Source organism: Caretta caretta, chromosome 9 (assembly GCF_965140235.1).
Source record: "Caretta caretta isolate rCarCar2 chromosome 9, rCarCar1.hap1, whole genome shotgun sequence".
NCBI classification, from domain to species: domain Eukaryota; kingdom Metazoa; phylum Chordata; order Testudines; family Cheloniidae; genus Caretta; species Caretta caretta.
In genome coordinates, this window is record NC_134214.1 from 2,311,619 (window position 1) to 2,330,972 (window position 19,354).

Sequence of the window (19,354 nt, forward strand, 5' to 3'; positions counted from 1 at the left end):
GTTTGTATTCCTGGTTCTCCTCTCAACTACACCAGTTTTACACTGGCATGACTGACTTCAGTGCAGTTTGATTTACACTAGCTTTAGTCAGAGAATCAGGGCCTGAACTTCTAATAAAATAATCAGATGTTTGTTTGAACCTAGACTGGCACCCTAACAGAAGATGGACTGGACCTCTGGGGGCTGATCCCTTCAGAAGGAAGCTGGTAAAGATCTTTGTCCACAAATGGATTTTGTATTTTGGGATTGTGTTTAGTGATTGGCAGATCTCAGCTATATTGTCTAAACAGCCAAGAGTTCATCCAAACCTTACCCATGAGGGAGCTTCCTCATATGCCCAGCTATAGTAAAGAGAGGGGCAATGCGGTCTAGTGACTAGGACAGTGGCGTGGGAGTCAAGAGAACTGGGTTCTCCTCACAGCTCATTCCCTCACCTGTTGGACAAGTTGCTTTGCCTCTTTCACTTCCCTCGTTGTTCTGTTCTGTCTAGACAACCATCTGTCCCCCAAACAACTTTAAAAATAAATTAAATAACTACTTAGGCCACTGTTAACATCCAGACCACCCTCAACGGACATACCTTACCAGCCAAGCTCATCAGACTTAAACGTTCAGACTCCACCCCTCTGCAACAAATTCCATTTCAATTCCCCTTCCAAAATTTTTTGAGAGCTGGAGGTGACAAGTGGTGTGTAATTTCACAACTTGTTTATTACAGCCAAAAATCAGCTGTTTGTTGTGCATACCATGGTTCTAAAATTAATTTTAAACCCACATTGCACTGCGCATATTCCATTTGGCTCAAATACATTTGAGGAGAGATTAGCTGCCCATCATCTTTCGCAGGGGATCAGCATATGCATTATATCAACATCCCAGACTTTAGCAGTGGTTGCCAACATCTCGGGTACTTCAGCACAGAGGAGCTAATTGTATCATGATGAGTGATAAAGTGAGCCAGAAAGTTGCAGTGCTGTAAAGTGCCAGTGTAGACAAGCCCCAAGAGTCTCCCACAGGGCAGAGACCGAACATTTTCTTTGGCAAAAAGCTCAGAAACCACAAAAAGGAAAATAGCCCTGAATAATGTCATGATTATTTCACTTGAGTTAACTGTGCAGTTCAGTGTAGTCAGCGTTGCTGTAGCTGTGTTGGTCCCAGGATATGAGAGAGACAAGGTGGATGAAGTAATGTCTTTTATTGGAGCAACTTCTGTTGGTGAGAGACACAAGCTTTTGAGCTTACACAGCGCTTTTCTTCAGGTTCTGGCCACCGGGTGTCTCTTTCACCAACAGAGATTGGTTCATGTGACAGGTTCGGGCCAGATGGCTACAGGAGAGTGATAGAAGGCAGATATATTAGCCTCAGGTTAAGTAGGTCCCTTTTCCCTGGGTAAGGTAACAGGGAAGGTTCCAGAACAATCAGGAACCTTCTGGAGAAAATTAAGACAGACAGGCTTATTAGAACACCTGCAGCCAATCAAGAAGCTGCTAGAATCAATTAAGGCAGGCTAATCAGAGTACTTTGGTTTAAAAAGGAGCTCACTTCAGTTTGTGGTGGGCATGTGAGGAGCTGGGAGCAAGAGGCACTAGGAGCTGAGAGTGAGAAGACATACTGTTGGAGGACTGAGGAGTACAAGCATTATCAGACATCAGGAGGAAGGTCCTGTGGAGAGGATAAAGAAGGTGTTGGGAGGAGTAGCCCAGGGAGTTGCAGCTGTCACACAGCTGTTCCAGGAGGCACTCTAGACAGCTGCGATCCACAGGGCCCTGGGCTGGAACCCGGAGTAGAGGGTGGGCCCGGGTTCCCCCCAAACCTCCGAACTCCTGGTCAGACACAGGAGAAGTTGACCTGGACTGTGGGTTCACAAAAACCACGAAGCTGAGGGCTGCCGTGAAGCTCCAAGGCAAGCAAATCCACCAATAAGCGCAAGACCCACCAAGGTAGAGGAGGAACTTTGTCACATCCAGTAAAAGAGATTATCTGCAAATAAAATTGACATTGATGTACTAGGAAATTCTATAAGGTGTCAACAGGGGCATCATTTCAGATTTTGAAATCAAGGTGGACGTCACACATTTCCAACAGTTGACAAGAAGATGTGAGTATCAGCTGACCCAGAAGTCACCTGCTACAAGACAGGCCCAACAAAGAAAGTAACAGAACGCCACTAGCCATCACCTGCAGCCCCCAGCTAAAACCTCTCCAACGCACCATCAAGGATCTACAACCTATCCTGAAGGATGACCCATCGCTCTCACAGATCTTGGGAGACAGGCCAGTCCTTGCTTACAGACAGCCCCCCAACCTGAAGCAAATACTCATCAGCAACTACAAACCACACGACAAAAACAATAACCCAATAACCAATCCCTACAACAAACCCCATTGCTGACTCTGTCCACGTATCTATTCAAGGGACACCATCATAGGACCTAACCACATCAGCCACACCATCAGGGGCTCGTTCACCTGCACATCTACCAGTGTGATATATGCCATCATGTGCCAGCAATGCCCCTCTGCCATGTACATTGACCAAACCAGACAGTCTCTCCACAAAAGAATAAATGGACACAAATCAAACATCAAGAATTGTAACATTCAAAAACCAGTAGGAGAGCACTTCAGTCTCCCTGGACACTCAATAACAGACTTAAAAGTGGCAATTCTTCGACAAAAGAACTTCAAAAATATACTTCAATGAAAAACTGCAGAACTGGAATTAATTTGCAAACTGGACACTGTCAAAATAGGCCTGAATAAAGACTGGAAGTGGATGGGTTACTACAAAACGTAATTTTCCATCTCTTAATATTCAGCACTTCTTGTCAACTGTTGAGAATAGGCCACTTCCATCTTGATTGCATTGGCCTCGTTAGCACTGACCCCACACTTGGTAAGACAACTCCCATCTTTCATGTGCTGTAATATTTACACTGCTCACTGTATTTTTCAGTCCATGCATCTGATGAAGTGGGCTGTAGCCCACGAAAGCTTATGCCCAAATAAATTTGTTAGTCTCTAAGGTGCCACAAGGACTCCTTGTTGTTTTTGCTGATACAGACTAACATGGCTACCCCTCTGAAACCTATGCAGCTTCAGTAAAGGAATTTCACTCAGCATGTGAAACATCCTTTGTACTTTTAAACAAGATAAAAGAACAGCAAGAAAGCTTATACAGCATTTAACTGCTTTAAAATGCTTTATAAGCATTAGTTAATTAATTTGCCAAATTACAGTAAGAGTCCAAGGGCTTATCTAAGTTGCCTGAAATGGAACAGATTTTGGTGGCTCACAGAGACTACAGGATCCACAATGCAATGCTGCTTTTGATCTCATATTGCCATATTCAACATTGTTGAACTCCGCATGGGTTGCATTTCACCATGTCTGATTTAGTAGTAAAGGAGGATAAATAAATTATAGCTTCTTTTTACCATGCTCACCTCAAACTTATTGGGCCTCCTGTTAGTTCAATATGCCACGTAGCAGATACATTCTAAGAAAACAGACAGTGCTAGGCTGTGTGGTAGGTGCATGTCCTAGGGCCATAGGAAAGAGAGAAGAATCAAGATTATAGTGGGGGAGAAATAATCCAGGATGAAATTGCAAAGACTTCACTCAGCCCAAACTGATTTATGCTCCGTTTCTGCCTCAGGCAGGAGGAGAGAGCATATTCAGGGAATGTTGCATTACACTGCAATGTTTGGGGCCTGAGTCTCTTCTGACTTACCCCAGTGTAAATCAGTGGAGTAATACAGGTTTTAAAACAGGTGTAAGTGTGAGGTGTCTCAGGTCCTTAGATGTTAAGGCCACTTATATAAATGAAGGGGTTGGACATAATTCTCTGCACTGCACCTTGTGTCATCATTTACACTTGTGCTGGGTGGATGTAAAATGTTAACAAGTCAGAATTCTCCACTCACACCAGCAGCGGCCCCTCACAGGTGTTGACACCGAGGTAAATAATAACTCATAGTGCAGGGCCGTGGAGAATCAGGCCCAGTGAAGTCAAGCGTGTCACTTTGACACTTCACCAACACTCTGTTGGGCTCCCAAAGGAAACTGTTCAGTGGGATGTTTGTAGTGTTGTAGCTGTGTTGGGCCCAGGATATGAACGAGACAAGGTAGGGGAGGGAATATCTATCTTTCATTGGTCCAGTAAAAGATATAACCTCACCTACCTTGTCTCGCTCAGTGAGATGTAGCAGACTACAGGAAGCATCATCACTCTTTTCTGTTGTGTCTTAAGTTTCCAAGATATCTCTTTTAATAAATAATACCAGGAGTTGTCAAGCAGGAGTCTAAAACTCCTGTGTTAATGGTAGTATTCATACCCGATTCCCTCAGAGATTATCTTTCCAGTAATAACACAGTCTGAAGCTCAAATGTAAAGCTCCATGCTAATTATGTTTAAGACACCTTTGGCTCATTGAGCAGAGTAGGCCTGTATATCAAATGGACTGGGGCCTGGATCCTCAGCTGCTGTAAATAGACATAGCTCCACTGAAGTCAGCCGAGAGGAACCTGTTTACACCAGTTGAGGATTTGTCCCCATGAATCTAAACATTTCTATTTGTAAAGAAATTGGACACTAACCCTATGTTTTAAATCAGTTTCCAGAACGTCCACAGCTTTGCCTCTGGTACTCCTTTGCCTTGGGGACTGCTGTGTGGAGCCATGGCGAGCTGTCATTCACTCATAGTTCTGGATGAGAAGATACAGGGAGACCCACTGGACAAGAAAATGTTTGAGGGCACTTGCTGGGTAACGTGACAATTATTCTAACTGCATGTACACAGTATGCAAATCCTTGAGAGCATTCCCTTAATCATCAGGCAAGCAACTACATAGCCTGCTGGAAGAAATATGTAATAACTAATGAAATTCCAGTGCCATGTCTACACAGTGCTGTCATAATCCCATAGTGTAGATGCAGGCTACAGTGACAGAAAGGGTTTTTCAATTGCTGTAGGAATGCCAGCTCCCCAAGTGACAGTAGCTAGGTAACAGAAGTATTCTTCCACTGACCCACCTGGTTCCACACAAGGGGTGGAGTCGACATAGCTACAGTGCTCAGGTGTGTGGATTGTTCGCACCCACCAAGTCTCAGTTCTCAGTCCTTTTGATGAAAGACCTTTGTTTTCCCAAAATCTTTGGAACAAAAAACCAGATCAGAAGAAAAGAAAATCAAGGCACTTTTTAAAGTCACTGGGCCAAATCCTGTTCTCAGTTACACTGATGTGAATCTTGCGCAACAAAGCTGATTTAAGATGAGTTACTATAGTGTAACAGAGCAGAACCCGACCTCCCCCTGCTTGCAGTGAAGGCTTTGGCAGTGTGTTTCAACAGGACATTTAAAAATCTCCCCCACATGGTGGATGCAAGAAAGGAACGTGGATGAGCTGTGCTGACTGTGAAAATAAGTTTGAGTGTAAACCTATTCATTGTGTTGGATTAAATCTGCAGAGAGATGTGAGTTTCCCACACTGAGAACGAGGTCTGAGTGGAACAGAGCATGGTTGTGGCTGAGATTCAGGCTGAAAGTGGGGAACCTGAGGCAGCTAAGGAGCATTGCCAAATCTATGGTATTCACCCAAAGGCTGGAAGTGCCCAAGTATACAGTAGCTGCTTAGGAGATAGCAGAGGTAACCACAGCCAGGAAGAAGGGGAGGGACTTCTTCCCCCACTCTGACTGTCTGATGATCCGTGAATTGTGAATGACCCTGAGCAGGGTGGCTCAGCTCAGCGTGTGGGGAACACATGGGAAACTCAGTGGGGTGGGGATGTCAGTATACTACCTCCTCCCCCAGAGAGCCTGGAGTGATGCCACAGCGGTCCCCAAGCCCTGACTACCAGGAGGTGGGGCAGAGAAAGGAATTGGCAGTGGGGAAGATGCTTCCTCGGCAGAGGGTTTGGATCCCTCAGCTAGTAAAATCACTGCACGGTTAAGAGCAGCTTTGCAGAAAGCCAGCCTTACCTTGCTCCCCCCACATCCCCAAAGAGTTACTTCCTATAATACCCAATGGGTGGGGACCCCCAAGATCCTGCTGAGTGGCTGACACTTTGAGAAGCAGAGGGTCACCAGCCTCACTCTCCAGAGGCTGGATGGGAGGCAGGAGTGGAAAGCCCAAGTCTCAGGTTCACTCCCAAAGGTTTTGGGGAGGCAGGGCTCAGGCATGGACGGCCGGTGACCCGGCCATTATGGGAGGCTAGCCCCTGGCCCCTCCCCTCCTGCCCAAGTCCTGTCCCCCCTCCCTCTCCCTTTTTGTTCCCCCCCAGAAGCCCAGAGCACCCCCACCATGGCTGGGTGGCACGGCTGCAGTGCCCCTGGCACCTGAAGCCCCGGAGCACCACATGGGCCAGGGCAGAGTGTTGGGAACTGCAGGGGAGGTCTTGGGGCAGAGTGTGGGTGGAACCACCCCAGGCTGTTTAGGGAGGCACAGCCTCCCCCAGCCTATGATACCTGCCACCCATGGCTAAGGGGGCATGTGAGAGCGCTCCCACTGCATATCCCTCCAGTAGGTACTAAGAAAAAAATATGGGATGGTTATCAAACAGCTCTGTACTGTTTAATGAATAGAGTATGCCAGCTTGTTAGGAAAATGTGTTATATGAATAGACATTTGAAATAAGAGATAACTTGCAGATGTGTCTTCCAGGTCACAAGCCTATGGCCTTCCCTAGGATACTGGTCTAGTATCCTTGCTGTGTCCACTTTTAAAATAAGGAGAGATGGAGACCTGGGAAACATCTGATTTGTTTTTATGAAAGACTGTGACTCAGTTTCCCATCTCATCTTGTTACCTGCCGGGTGTGAAAGTGTTAATTTCTTTTTTGGAACAGAACAAGCAATGCAATGTCTATGCATTAGTCTATTCATGCTTCTGATATCAGGAACTAAAAATCATTAGGGGGTAATTAATGCAAATCCTTAGACAGGTAAACAAGGCTATAGGAGTACCACCCCCCTGGGGAAATTGCATACAGTGGTTTTGACTAGCAGACAAAGAACTGAGAATTGTATAAAGTGGGCAGCCTGCTATGGGAGAAGAGTCATTCTCACTCGCTCCAAGAACTGATAAGAGGGACAGCCTACAGAAAGGGTTCGAGGGACATTCAAACCTACTGGGGTCTCCATGTGGAAGATGGGCGACTCCTGCTCAGACGGGCATTCACATCACCTGGGTATAGTTTTCAAGTTATGTTTTCTCTCTAATGCTTTGGTTCTAAATAGATACTCCACTGTATGACGGCTGGCTGGTCATTGGTTAGCCCTGCCATAGTGGCCAGGAGAGAGAAGGTTGGCAGATGCTGAACAAAACTCAGACTTGTTCAGGTGACCAGTGAGTTGTAGGAGAAAATTGCAGCCTAAATCCCTGGTCTGGAGGGAGGGGGAGGCAGGTTTCTGCCCAGAGAGGGGTGGTGGGTACAGGCCTGAAACCCAATTAGGGTGCCCTCAAATAGGCCATGAAAGGGTCAGATGTACTTACCTCAGAACGATGACAACCCTCAATGCCACAGAGCCCCATGACTCTTCCTTCATGGTCCTTTCTGCCCCCTCTTCCCCCAAGCAATAGCAGCATGGCTGACCTGTGGCTGTGCAGTATATGATGGAGACACTGAGCATAATGGAGAGGAGAATTTTGACCTAACATGGGTGAGGACACATTAAAGGCCCTTTTCTAAACACTGCCTTCCAGATGCACCTGTGCTTTTTATAGAAGCGTGTTACTTTGTTGTTTAGCGCTCAGGAGAAGTGGGCATTACACTCTGGGACTTACTAACAGAGAACAGGTGTTCACAGCATGAGCCGATGAAAAATGTGATCTCTCATAACCATAGACACCCCAGATTGTGGTTGGCAGGCACCTCCCAGTGTGTCTAGCCAAATGCTCTGACCGAAGCAGGAAGGGTCCAGTATTACTCTTTCCAGAGACTTACCTAACCTGTTTTAAACAAGGGATTATGACATAACCAATTGGTTCATTGTCTAAATGAGTCTACCTTCAACATCTTGTAAAACCCATGAAAGTTAAATTTACCTGTATTCCATCACCCTTTGTGTTTACACTGGTGACAGACATATGAAAGCATGGATGTCATGTATGAGCACCCATGGGATCAGCCCAGGAGAGCTGAGATATCTAGCTTCTGCTGGCAGTTTTGTGAGTGTGACATTTTGAGTGAAAGGTATGTTTTCTGGTTGGTTGGCTTTTGTTTTTTTGCATTCTCACAGCAAAAAAAACCAAACAAACCTCGCTTGTGAAATATTGCAAACCACATTTTAGAAGTGCAAAGAAACCAATATGAAATGGTGAAAACTTGAGCACAAAGTTTAACCCCTCAAAGACTGGAACTTTTGCACATCCCTAAGTATACCTGTGGCCATAGGTGTAGGTTGAATATTTGAATGCTTCCTGGTCAATGTCCTAATTTTATTATTGGTGTAATTTCCTCCCCCCCCAAAGGAAATGGAAGATTCCAGTACAGCTCCTAGTAAGGTTGGAGTACCAGATACAAGTGTAATCGTTAAACCAGGACCGAATGCTAGAAATGTGAGTTCTCTGTTTTTAACAGAAAGATTATGGTGTGTAAGTAACTTCTAGCAGAAGTAACATTCATTTACCTCTCCGATGTTGAGAATTGGCTGGCAGCTTTAAATTGCCTCAACCGTTCTTTTATGCTATTTTTGCATCTTATGAAAGGTGTCCCTGTAACGGGGTCGGCACCTGCCTCTCACGAGTGCCCCCTTCTCTGACCGACAGTGCCTGCAATCTTTCAGTTCTTTTCAGCAGGGCAGCACCCACCTCTCGCGAACGCCCCCCTCCAACCAATGGATGTCTCGGCAGGTCTTCAGTGAGTCAGTCCTCTGGCCGAGTTGCGTACACTGTCCCCCACTTCCAGAATACACCGTCCAAACGGGCCTATCTCAAAGTCCTCAGTAATGCCCTGTAGCCCTCCCTGAGCACCAACATCTCTGTAGCCCGCCCTGGTCCTCAGTCTGACCAACAGGGCCTGTCTCAATACCTGAGTTGGCCAGCTTACATGTGAAGTTCCTGCTCTGGAGTGGAGCAGCATTCCCAGGGCTTCCTCCCTGCGGACTCTTTGCCTGGCCTTTAGTCCTCTGACCCCAGCTCTCCAGCTGGGTCAGTCTAGTCAGCCCCCTTCCGGGAGGTAACAGTTCCATACATAGTCCCTTCCCCCTGGCCTGTCTTAAGTGAGTCCTGGCAGCTAGCCAAAAGCTATTCCCTCACTTCCCCATCCCTGCCAGCAACTACGTGCCTTAACCCTTGCAACCAGACAGGGGCATCTCCTGCTTCCCCAGTCCCTGCAAGCCGAGTGCACTCACGCTCCCTGCAGCTCCTTTTATATGCGCCTGCTGGACCCTCACTGGCTGCTCCCTGAGTGGCTGAGGCAAAAACTATTTGCTATACTGGTAGCAGCAAAGTTTTCCTGCATGTTTCTTTCACACACTTGGGAAGAGTCTTAGAGATGAAAAATAGACATTCTAAGAAGTAAGGACAGACGCCTCGGAGAGGAGGACTCTAACATTACGACAAAGCAAACGTGCTTTTCTAGACTATTCAAAGTGAAACCTGTGCAGGGAACAGCTGACACAACTGGATATTAACAAATCACCTGAACGGGATCAGATACCCTGGTTACCAGACTGAACTAATCTATAGGAAAAGACGTGCATTGTAACACACTGAGAAAAAAATAAACAGAACACTACAGGTATTACTTTACTCCAAGCGTTTCTCCCTTAGCTCTCAAAGGGTTTCACACAAATAAATGCAAAATGGCTAATGAAAGGCAGACTAGAACAAAGCACAAAACAGGATGGAAAGCATAGGCTGACTATCAGGGAGGAAAAAACCCACGGAGGTCTATAAGCTGTGGAATAGTTTGCCACAGGAAGCAGTGGTAGGAAGCCCCATCTTCAGAGACAATTTAAAAGCTAGCCGGGACTGAGCACTGAAGAATGTGCTATAGGGAACAGCCCTGAATTTTCTAGAGGAAAGTGTATGGAAATAGATTAGATGTTGTGCAATTTGTGTCTGGTCCCTGTGATCCCATGTGCTAAAGGTAGCAAGTGAAAAGCCCTCAGACTAATTAACTCAACTCCAGAGAGAACTCACAATAGGAAACAAATACCAGTCTAGCCAAAGGATAGATTTTCTGTTTGCAAAATGAATTGAGCATCTAATTAACATCTTACCTTCCTGACCTTTCCTCAGACTCCAGTGGATGGGATAGCAATCCTACATCAGTTCCCATTTTCCTCCGGGCTGCAGAGGATGTCTGTCATTACCCAGCAGATTGGGAAGGACCCATATGATCTGTATATGAAAGGAGCACCAGAAATGGTGACCAGCTTTTGCAGACCAGAAACTGGTATGGAAACGTATATATGTGTGTAAATATATATATATCTTTATTTTTGCTCAGTCCAAAAGGGAATTGCCCTTGAGAGTTACTGTGCACCTGTAAATCTCTTTGACACAGTTACCATGGCCTTCTTGCATGGTCCAGTAGCTGATTTGATGTACAGTCAAATGCTATGATGATTTACTCTATCTGAAAAAAGAAAAGGAGTACTTGTGGCACCTTAGAGACTAACCAATTTATTTGAGCATAAGCTTTCGTGAGCTACAGCTCACTTCATCGGATGCATCCTAAAGTCTCTAAGACCATCCTAAAGTTACATTTGCCTTTAAAATCTCTGTATGGAATTATCAGATCCAACTGTAGATTGCAGGCTTGAGCCTTAGCTACTTCCAACTCACACTGTGCACAACTGAGGGAGGGACAAGAGGCAAAAGTAGCTTTAATTCACCTTTGTGCCTCTCTTGGTCCTGGGCCTTCCCCCCACCAGTGTAAACTATAGCAGTAACAGAAGCTTCTCACGTCTCTGTCCTGGCCTGGACCCAGCCCAGCCCATTCACAAAGCCAGCTGCTTGCCATCAAAGAAAGCTCCCACTGAGGCATAGAAATATTAGGTGATTCACCCAAAAAGTTACACAGCATTTAAGTGGAAGAACTCAGACTAGAAAGGTGCAGAGCAGGGTCAAACCTGAGGTTGAGACTAGTGGAGAAGTTCATAGCCAAGTTCCAGGCTGGGGTCAATACCAAGGACCAGAGTCCAAGTCAGGGTCCAGATAAGGAGACGAGATCCACATCAAGGTGAGCTCAAAGCCAGGCATTCAAGGGCAGACGTGGTCATGGTGGCATAGAAGATCCACACTGTTGCCTGAACACTTCCCAGAATGTCCTGTGGGTTTATATAGGGTTGGGTGCCAATCAGTAGCCATGAGGCTGCTGCTTGTCAGACTCTTTGAGGTGGGACTTCTTGTGGGCTGTGGCCAGAGCAGTTGTGAATAGTGGAGCGCAAGCTAATTACAGCTGCCACTGGAAGTGTTGCATGCCTGGCAGCTCTGCATGCCCAGATTCAAGACCTGCTAGGCCTTACGTTACACCCTTTCTATGGGCACCCTCTGCTGGCCTGGGTTTGCCAGGATGGGCTATGTGATGCTGTGGCCTCCCCACACTGGCCCTGACATGACTGAATTAGGCAGACAGGCCCAGGAAACAAGGGAGATATTTTATGAAGAGGCTGCTAATTGGAAGCAAGATCATAGGTGGGTTTTACTGTGGCATACCAGAATACAATCCTTACCCGGGGGGAGTGGGTGGGCTGTGACATTCCTGCAACCTTAGGTGCCTTACAATGCCTTGCTGAAGTAGCTCTCCCCTGGGCTGCTCACAAACAATATGCATGCTACACCCTGAGTGACTACATTCAGGGTCTCACCAGCCTGGGTTATACTGCAGGGTGATCCCAACATGCCCCCAGTCCCAGATTTTCCCTAGAAATGTATGTTCTGTACTGTCCAGTCCTCTCCTGGACAATAAAATTATATTAAGTCCATTATTTCTTTAAAAAATAATATGCACACAACTTGTCTCCCCAGAGATTAAGCCATAGAAGAAAAGAACCAAAGACTGGATGTTCTTTAAGTCACTAAAACCATAAGACTTGTCCACATGTTCTTTTCTCCTCTAAACAGTCCCAGCTGATTTTATAAAGGAGCTTAAGGTTTACACGACCCAAGGTTTCAGAGTGATTGCACTGGCACATAAAGCACTAAACATGGGAAAGGACGTGGAACTGGACAACTTAGAGAGGTAAGCTTTGCTAATGTCCTGTTATCACTACTGCATACCTCTCCACTCCAACTCTGCACGACCTGCCAGTGGAGAGGGATCCGGGAATAGCTAAGCCATTCAGCATGATCCCTACACTGCTAATTGCCAAATAAGCTAATGGGTTAAACTCAGCCCCCATGACCTTCATCTTTGCATTAGCTCTGTGTTGGCATGCTGCCAGCCCAGCATGATGAGCAGCTGGGGATGGGAGCAGAAAGGAGGCAGGTCTCCTCCCCATGTACGCTGTCTTCCAGGGGGTACAGCAGATTTCTGATTCTGAAGATATCTGGCGTCTGTGTGTGTGTCCTGGCTACGCTTCCTGCTTAGTCCACACAACCATGTTGTGGAGGCATGGCAGTCTGTGGAAAGCTGTAGAAATGTAAATGAATCAGCTTTGCTTCAAATTCAGTATGAGTTACGTTTCACTGGAAAGAAAGGTGCATTGCCATTCCCATGTGGATTCTATATAAAACAAATGCTGCACTGAGATTCTCCTCCCGACCCAAACACTATCAAAACAATCTCACTGGGTGTTTTTATCTTCATTCTCAGGGAGGAGGTGGAGTCTGACCTCACGTTCCTTGGCCTTCTGATAATGGAAAATCGGCTGAAGGCAGAGACCAAGCCTGTCCTGGAAGAACTCAGCGCTGCCCGCATCAGGAGCGTTATGGTCACAGGTATTATCTCTGGGCCTGATCCTTGTAGCCCTCCAGGTGCAGAACTCCCACATTGGACAGTAGGAGTTCCATGAGCCGATGGCTCGCAGGATCTGGTCCATGGACTTGCTGCCCCTGTTACATTAGCTCTAGATTAGTGCAACACCACTGAATTAAACAGTTACAGCAGCATACCCCTGGTGTAACAGTGGAGAATCAGCCCTCTGGTCTCTAGAAAAAACTGGGGAGAGAAAAGTGGGGGTGGGCAGAGTGTGTAGCACAGTAAAGTTACAGTAGACCGAAGAGCAGATTTGTTGCCACAGTCTGCCTCACTTGTTTGTTTTCCAGGTGACAACCTTCAGACAGCTGTTACTGTGGCCAAAAATTCTGAAATGATTTCCAAGACCAGCAAAGTGATTCTCATTGAAGCAAGTGAACCAGAAGGACCCACCCCAGCATCCATTACCTGGCAACTTGTGGAAGATAGCAAACTAAATGCATCTGGAATCACTGTAAGCACAACTGGGGGTGTTGGTCACTTTTCAAATGCTGATGGGATTTAATGAAGCCTTGAGGCTTTTAACATGTGAAAAGTGGTTTTCTTACTGCTTTGCCCAATAGGCTTGAAGTTGCTGTGACATGAAGGGACTGAGGAAACATGAAGGATTTTTTTTTAAATCTTCCATCAGCTGGGGGAGTGATATTTGATATAGCCATCAGCTCAGAACAACTCATAAAATATAATAGTAAATAATAATAGTTCTCTGCAGATATATAGCATGTCTCATTCACCCAGTAGGGCTCTATGGTTAAATACAACTAGAAACATATGTTGTGTCTGGAAAAAATTTCAGTGTAATTTCTATAGCATAACTGACAATCACGTTGGTTAACATGTAGTAATTAACAAGTGTTAGATCACAACTAAGTAGTCACATGGAGACAGAGCCACAAAGTTTTACAAAGGGGTGGTAGGTGAGGTAAATATTTTCCCCATTTTACTGATGAAAACTGAGGCACAAGGTGGTTAAATGTCTTTTCCAAGGTCTATTACAAGACAGTGTAACCCAGGTTTCTAGATTCCTTTTCTCTAGCCACTAAGACCGCAATACAGTTGTGGTTTGAGCAGTTACATTTGTCCCCTTCATTAATCATATGTTAAGACATTATGATCCCAGTCTAGGAGTAACTCTTGTCTGATTTCTAGGACACATGTGTTAATATTGAGGAAAGGACCATTCCTGAAAGGGAAAGCAACAATTACCATTTTGCCTTGAATGGAAAATCCTATCAGGTTATAGTGAAGCATTTCAAGAGTTTGCTGCCAAAAGTAAGTTTGCGAGGAAACAAAGAGCTGTTTCTTACAAAAACTTTGAATTTCAAAGGTGCTATACTGATAAACAGGTGTGAGAGTCACTCAGCTCATTCTCAACAAAGAGACCATGACCATGCAATGGCCCCCATGTTCCCCAAATTTATCCTGAATGTTCTGCTCTTAGCTGGTCTCAGTGTTCATTCTGCTGAGGATTCAAATAAGAGTGAAAATTGTGGGGTGAGCTGTATAATGGAATTACCACTTTCCTTTAGAATTTAATTAAGAACATCAACTCATTTCTTGTCGGCCACCAACACAGCCATTGACTAGTGGCCACTATCAACCTGGGCTGCATTTGAACTGTGAACATTTGAACTCAAAAGCAAAAATCTTCACCTCCTGCTGCCCATCCCATGATACATGCAGTGACCACAGAAGTGCTCTTTTAAAATCTCTGAGCCAGATTCTCAGCTGTTGGAATTCATTGTAGTGCCATTGACTTTGATGAAGCGACACTCCAATTTACACCAGCTGAGAATTTGTCACTGTCTGTTGTGCAGTTCGAAAATCCTATTATAACATCATGGTTTCACATGAGCAGTGTATAAAAATGGCCCATTTAGGGCATTTTGAATGTTCATCTGTCTCACAAGGAGATAAGAGGAAGCACAGAATTCATTTAATTGTAACAGTCTAATTAGGGAAACACACAGGCATGAATCAGCATTTCTAGAGCTGTGGTAGTAACTAATAAAACTGGTCACTAGCGCTATTGGTGAATGATAAAAGGATCACATAGACTGGCGATCCTACTTGATCCTGAAGAGTTGAGCTAAATTTAAAGGGATACTGTTCATGGAGCAGGAAAATGATCACACAGAGATGGGATCACATTGCAAACTCCTACAGGCTGATCCAAAGTCTATTAAAGTCATGGGAAAGATTCCCATTGACCTCAGTGGACTTGGTGTCATGCCCTTATTTTGGAACTGGATTTTTAACACTTCGAAGTTTGTGGGTCTTGTGACCCTGGGTTTTGGTACAGCTTTTTATGAGAAGAATTCAGAATTCAGGTTCAGATTACAAAAACTCCAACATGTGGGGGGAGGTTCAGAGTGGGGGGTTTGGTCCAATGCCGTCTGTAGATCAAAGAAGAAAAGTGAACGGTTTTATAAAAAGCAATAAGATGCTATTGCAGCTGATTCAATAATGAAGCAGGGCTGAATTCTCCCTTATGCTGCTAAATATCATACAAGGGACACTGGATTCCTAACAGCGCTAAAAATATTTGGGTTTTTTTTTTCAATCTAGTACCTCAACGTTCTTCTCTCTACAGATACTAGTGAATGGGACTGTTTTTGCTAGAATGTCTCCTGGGCAGAAATCCAGCCTCGTTGAAGAATTTCAAAAACTGAAGTAGGCTCAGTAGAACGTTTTGTAACCATAATTACAACAGATAGTGCCACACAGAGAAGTAAAGCACAGCGTATCTTTACGTTTGATTACGAACTCAGCTTTCTCCCCCTCCCTTTCTCCAGGCTTAAAACCTCTATGTACCCTCTGAGCTCACAGTGTATGGTCCCCTTCCACCCAAATTCACATCTAATCTATCTATACACAACTGTAGTGACTTTAGCCTTAGACCAATATTAGCCACTACACTCTACAGTATAATATATAAAAGGCACCATTAAGCACGAGTGGCAGGATGAAATAAAAGTCCATGGGTCAGATTCTAATTTCAGTTACCACAGCGTAGCTCCAACTGAGCTGAGTGGAGTTACCCCAGGCTGCGAAAAGCAGGTCAGAATCTGGCACATGATACTGGACTGAAACTGGCTCATTCAGGCATTAATGTTGAAATTAATGTTTCCCATGGCCAGATGTCACACTGTTTGTAAACACTGTCTGCAATGCAGAAGCAAGAGAAATACTTTTTGTAACTTTTTTAAGGTAAAATGATTGCTTCTGATGCAATGACCACTCTGGAGATTGAAAACCCTGCTTATACACTGTTGAGGTAGTGCAGAGCAGGGCCAAAGACAGCGTAGGTTTCCCCGTGCTGAACACTGCAGCCTCCTTTGTTACTCAGTAATGGGTCACACGACTGAACTCTCAAAACCACTTTCTAGCATGTTGTATAGATATTAGTGGAGAGGTTCCCAAACTTGTCTGTGAAGAATTGACTGGTCACATGGTGATGGGTCTGCCTCTTTCCAGCCGCACTCAATGATAAAACTATGGTATAGTGTAACTGGACTTTCAGAAAGCCTTTGACAAAGTCCCTCAGCAAAGGCTCTTAAGCAAACTAAGCAGTCATGGGATAAGAGGGAAGGTCCTCTCATGGAGCAGTAACCAGATAAAACATAGGAACCAAAGGGTCGGAACAAATGGTCAGTTTGGAGATAGGCAAATAGCGGGGCCCCCCAAGGAGCTGTACTGAGATCTGTGCTGTTTGACATATGCATAAACGATCTGGGAAAGTTAAAATGTAGGCAAGTTAAAAACAAAACACAAAATTGGAGTAAGTACCATATGAAAACAGCCACCTCTAACCCGACCAACACACTCTCCTGCAGAAGGGCAGTAGGTGAAGTGTAGTCAGTCACCTCTTCTTTCTGATGTGACATATTTGAAGATCCTAAATGAATGTATGAGAGAGTATGTTAAATGATAAAACAAAGTTCACCTATTAATTTTTTTCTTTGTCCCTCTCAGTTACTATGTGGGTATGTGCGGAGATGGAGCCAATGATTGCGGGGTACGTAGAAACAAAAATCCCTCATTCTCCTGAAATGGTGTCCTTCCTTTTGTCTTTCTGCCAAGTGCCATGAAAAGAGTAGCTTAATCTACTGCCATGAAACATTCTAACAGCACTGTCCAAATGAGGTTGTCAGAACATACAATATATCCTTCAATGTGTCCCTTTTAGAAACATTCTTTTATGGAATTCTTCATGTAAATGTAAATCCAACTAGAGTTATTCAGTATGATGAAAAACATTGGATAGGAATGTTCCTTTCTTATATTTTTACAGTGTAATCTTCTGGGATGCATGGTGGAATAGCCTAGTCATTAACTATAAATAGGGCCCTATCAAATTCATGGTCCATTTTGGTCAATTTCACGATCACAGAATTTTAAAAATTGTAAATTTCATGGTTTCAGATAAATATGAAATGTCACAGTATTGTAACGGTGGGAATCCCGACCCAAAACGGGGTCCTGGGGGGGATCGCAAGGCTCTTGTAGGGGGATCACAGTGTTGCCACCCTTACTTCTGTGCTGCTGTCTTCAGAGCTTGGCAGCCGGAGGGCGGCTGCTGGCCAGGCACCCAGCCCTGAAGGCAGCACCCCGCCAGCAGCCGCGCAGAGGTAAGGGTGGCAACACCGTACCGTGCCACCCGCATTTCTGCGCTGCTGCTGGCAGCCGCACTGCCTTCAGAGCTGGACTTCCGGCGGATAGCCTCAGGGCTTCCTGCAGCTGGGGGAGGTTCCTGGAGTGGCATCGGAAGCGGCCCCTGCGGAGGAAAGGGAAGTCCTGGCCCTCTGCAGCCCGTCCGGGACTAGCAGCTGTAGCCCAGCATGCAGTAGGAGCCCCTGGCTGAGGTGCCCCCAGCCCTGACCCTCCCCAGCTCCAGGCCCAGCGCTTGGGAGTTAAAGGGGCCTTGGGCTGGCTGTGTGTGTATGGGGCGTGTGTGACCACAGCACCACCCTGACCACGGGGCCCTGGGTGGTCACCCGCTCACCCACCTGTAAGGCCAGCCCTGCCCCAGTCCAAAGTGACGACCCCCCACAAACCAGGCCACCCTCACTTCTGCGCTGCTTCTGGTGGGGGTACTACCTTCGGCGCTGGGCTCCCCGCCAGCAGCCGCTATTCCCCAGTCACCCAACTCTGAAATCTGATCTCCCTTGCATTAGCCAGATTTCACCGGGGAGATCAGATTTCACAGCCCAGGACGTGTTTTTCACAGCCGCGAATTTGGTAGGGCTCTAACTATGAAATATGTTAACTGGCTTTACACAGCTTGGCTCACAAATCACTCACATATTCTAAGGGTACTGAACAGGAAGTCTGAAGGTATTAATAAATTCAAGGGAGTTCACAGACAGTAAAAAAAAATGAGTAGGGGACGGGAGGGGTTGATCTAAGAGAAAAGATTAGATACAACACCTTGGCCAAGAGGCTACTTAAGCCAGATCTACACTACAGATCTGTGTCACTATAACTATGTCGCTCAGAGGTGTGAAAAATCCACACCCCTGAGTGACGTAGTTATATTGACCTAACCCCCCGAACAGACGGGGCTATGTCAACGGGAGAGCTACCGCCTCTCAGGGAGGTGGAGTAACTATGCCAACGGAAGCAGCTCTCCTGTTGGCATAGAATCATAGAACTGGAAGGGGCCTCGAGAGTCCCCTGCACTCAAGGCAGGACTAAGTATTATCGAGACCATCCCTGACAGGTGTAGCGTAGCATAGTAGCGGCTTCACCCCTGCAGCTGCGCCACTCCAGCACTGTATGTGAAGACAAGCCCTAAGAAGGGAGGTAACAGCCTACAGATTTTGGAAGGGTGTAAACAAAGCAGGCAAGGAATTAGGGTTCAAACGGATACAAATAGGAATCATGAGATGAAAAGAAGGAAGGGAAGGAAAAACCTCCTGACAATGAGGTTACACTAGACTTTGGAATAGAGGCTGATCAGTTGGTCAGGACATTTGGAACAAGACTGGACAAAACACCAGAAAACATACAGGACATACTGTGAGGAGCAAGTTCACGTGCACAGGGTGATGGACTCTGTAGTAATGCCTTGTCCTGCTCATACACTGGTGTATTTCAGGCTTTGAAAATGGCCCACGCAGGGATATCATTGTCAGAGCAGGAGGCATCGGTGGCTTCGCCTTTCACCTCGCAAACCCCCAACGTAGAGTGTGTGCCCAAGCTGATCAGGTAAAGCAATCTCACCATGGGCTTTCTGCTCTAGTATGTTATTTACACACTGCTATTTCAAAGCACTGCGTCAGAATTGTTCCCTATGCAACTTCTGTTATCTGTAGTCACACAACAGTCACCACCTACCCTGAAACCTTTAGTGCAAAATCAGGAGTACACTCACATATAAATATCCAAAATGGGTCCTGAAAAAACAAAGTAAATTTCCTTGTAA

General features: G+C 45.6%; 1 protein-coding gene across 1 annotated transcript in view; it reads left to right on the forward strand.

The window, feature by feature from the left end:
- ATP13A5 (ATPase 13A5) overlaps positions 1-19,354 on the forward strand; it is a 48,823-nt gene that overhangs the window by 17,936 nt on the left and 11,533 nt on the right. The window contains exons 13-23 of the mRNA XM_048865482.2: positions 145-206; positions 4,617-4,767; positions 8,472-8,558; positions 10,245-10,401; positions 12,075-12,192; positions 12,766-12,890; positions 13,218-13,381; positions 14,077-14,199; positions 15,521-15,600; positions 16,903-16,945; positions 19,028-19,137. Coding sequence (XP_048721439.2) covers positions 145-206; positions 4,617-4,767; positions 8,472-8,558; positions 10,245-10,401; positions 12,075-12,192; positions 12,766-12,890; positions 13,218-13,381; positions 14,077-14,199; positions 15,521-15,600; positions 16,903-16,945; positions 19,028-19,137 — 1,220 coding nt within the window. The remainder of the gene's footprint in view (positions 1-144; positions 207-4,616; positions 4,768-8,471; positions 8,559-10,244; positions 10,402-12,074; positions 12,193-12,765; positions 12,891-13,217; positions 13,382-14,076; positions 14,200-15,520; positions 15,601-16,902; positions 16,946-19,027; positions 19,138-19,354) is intronic.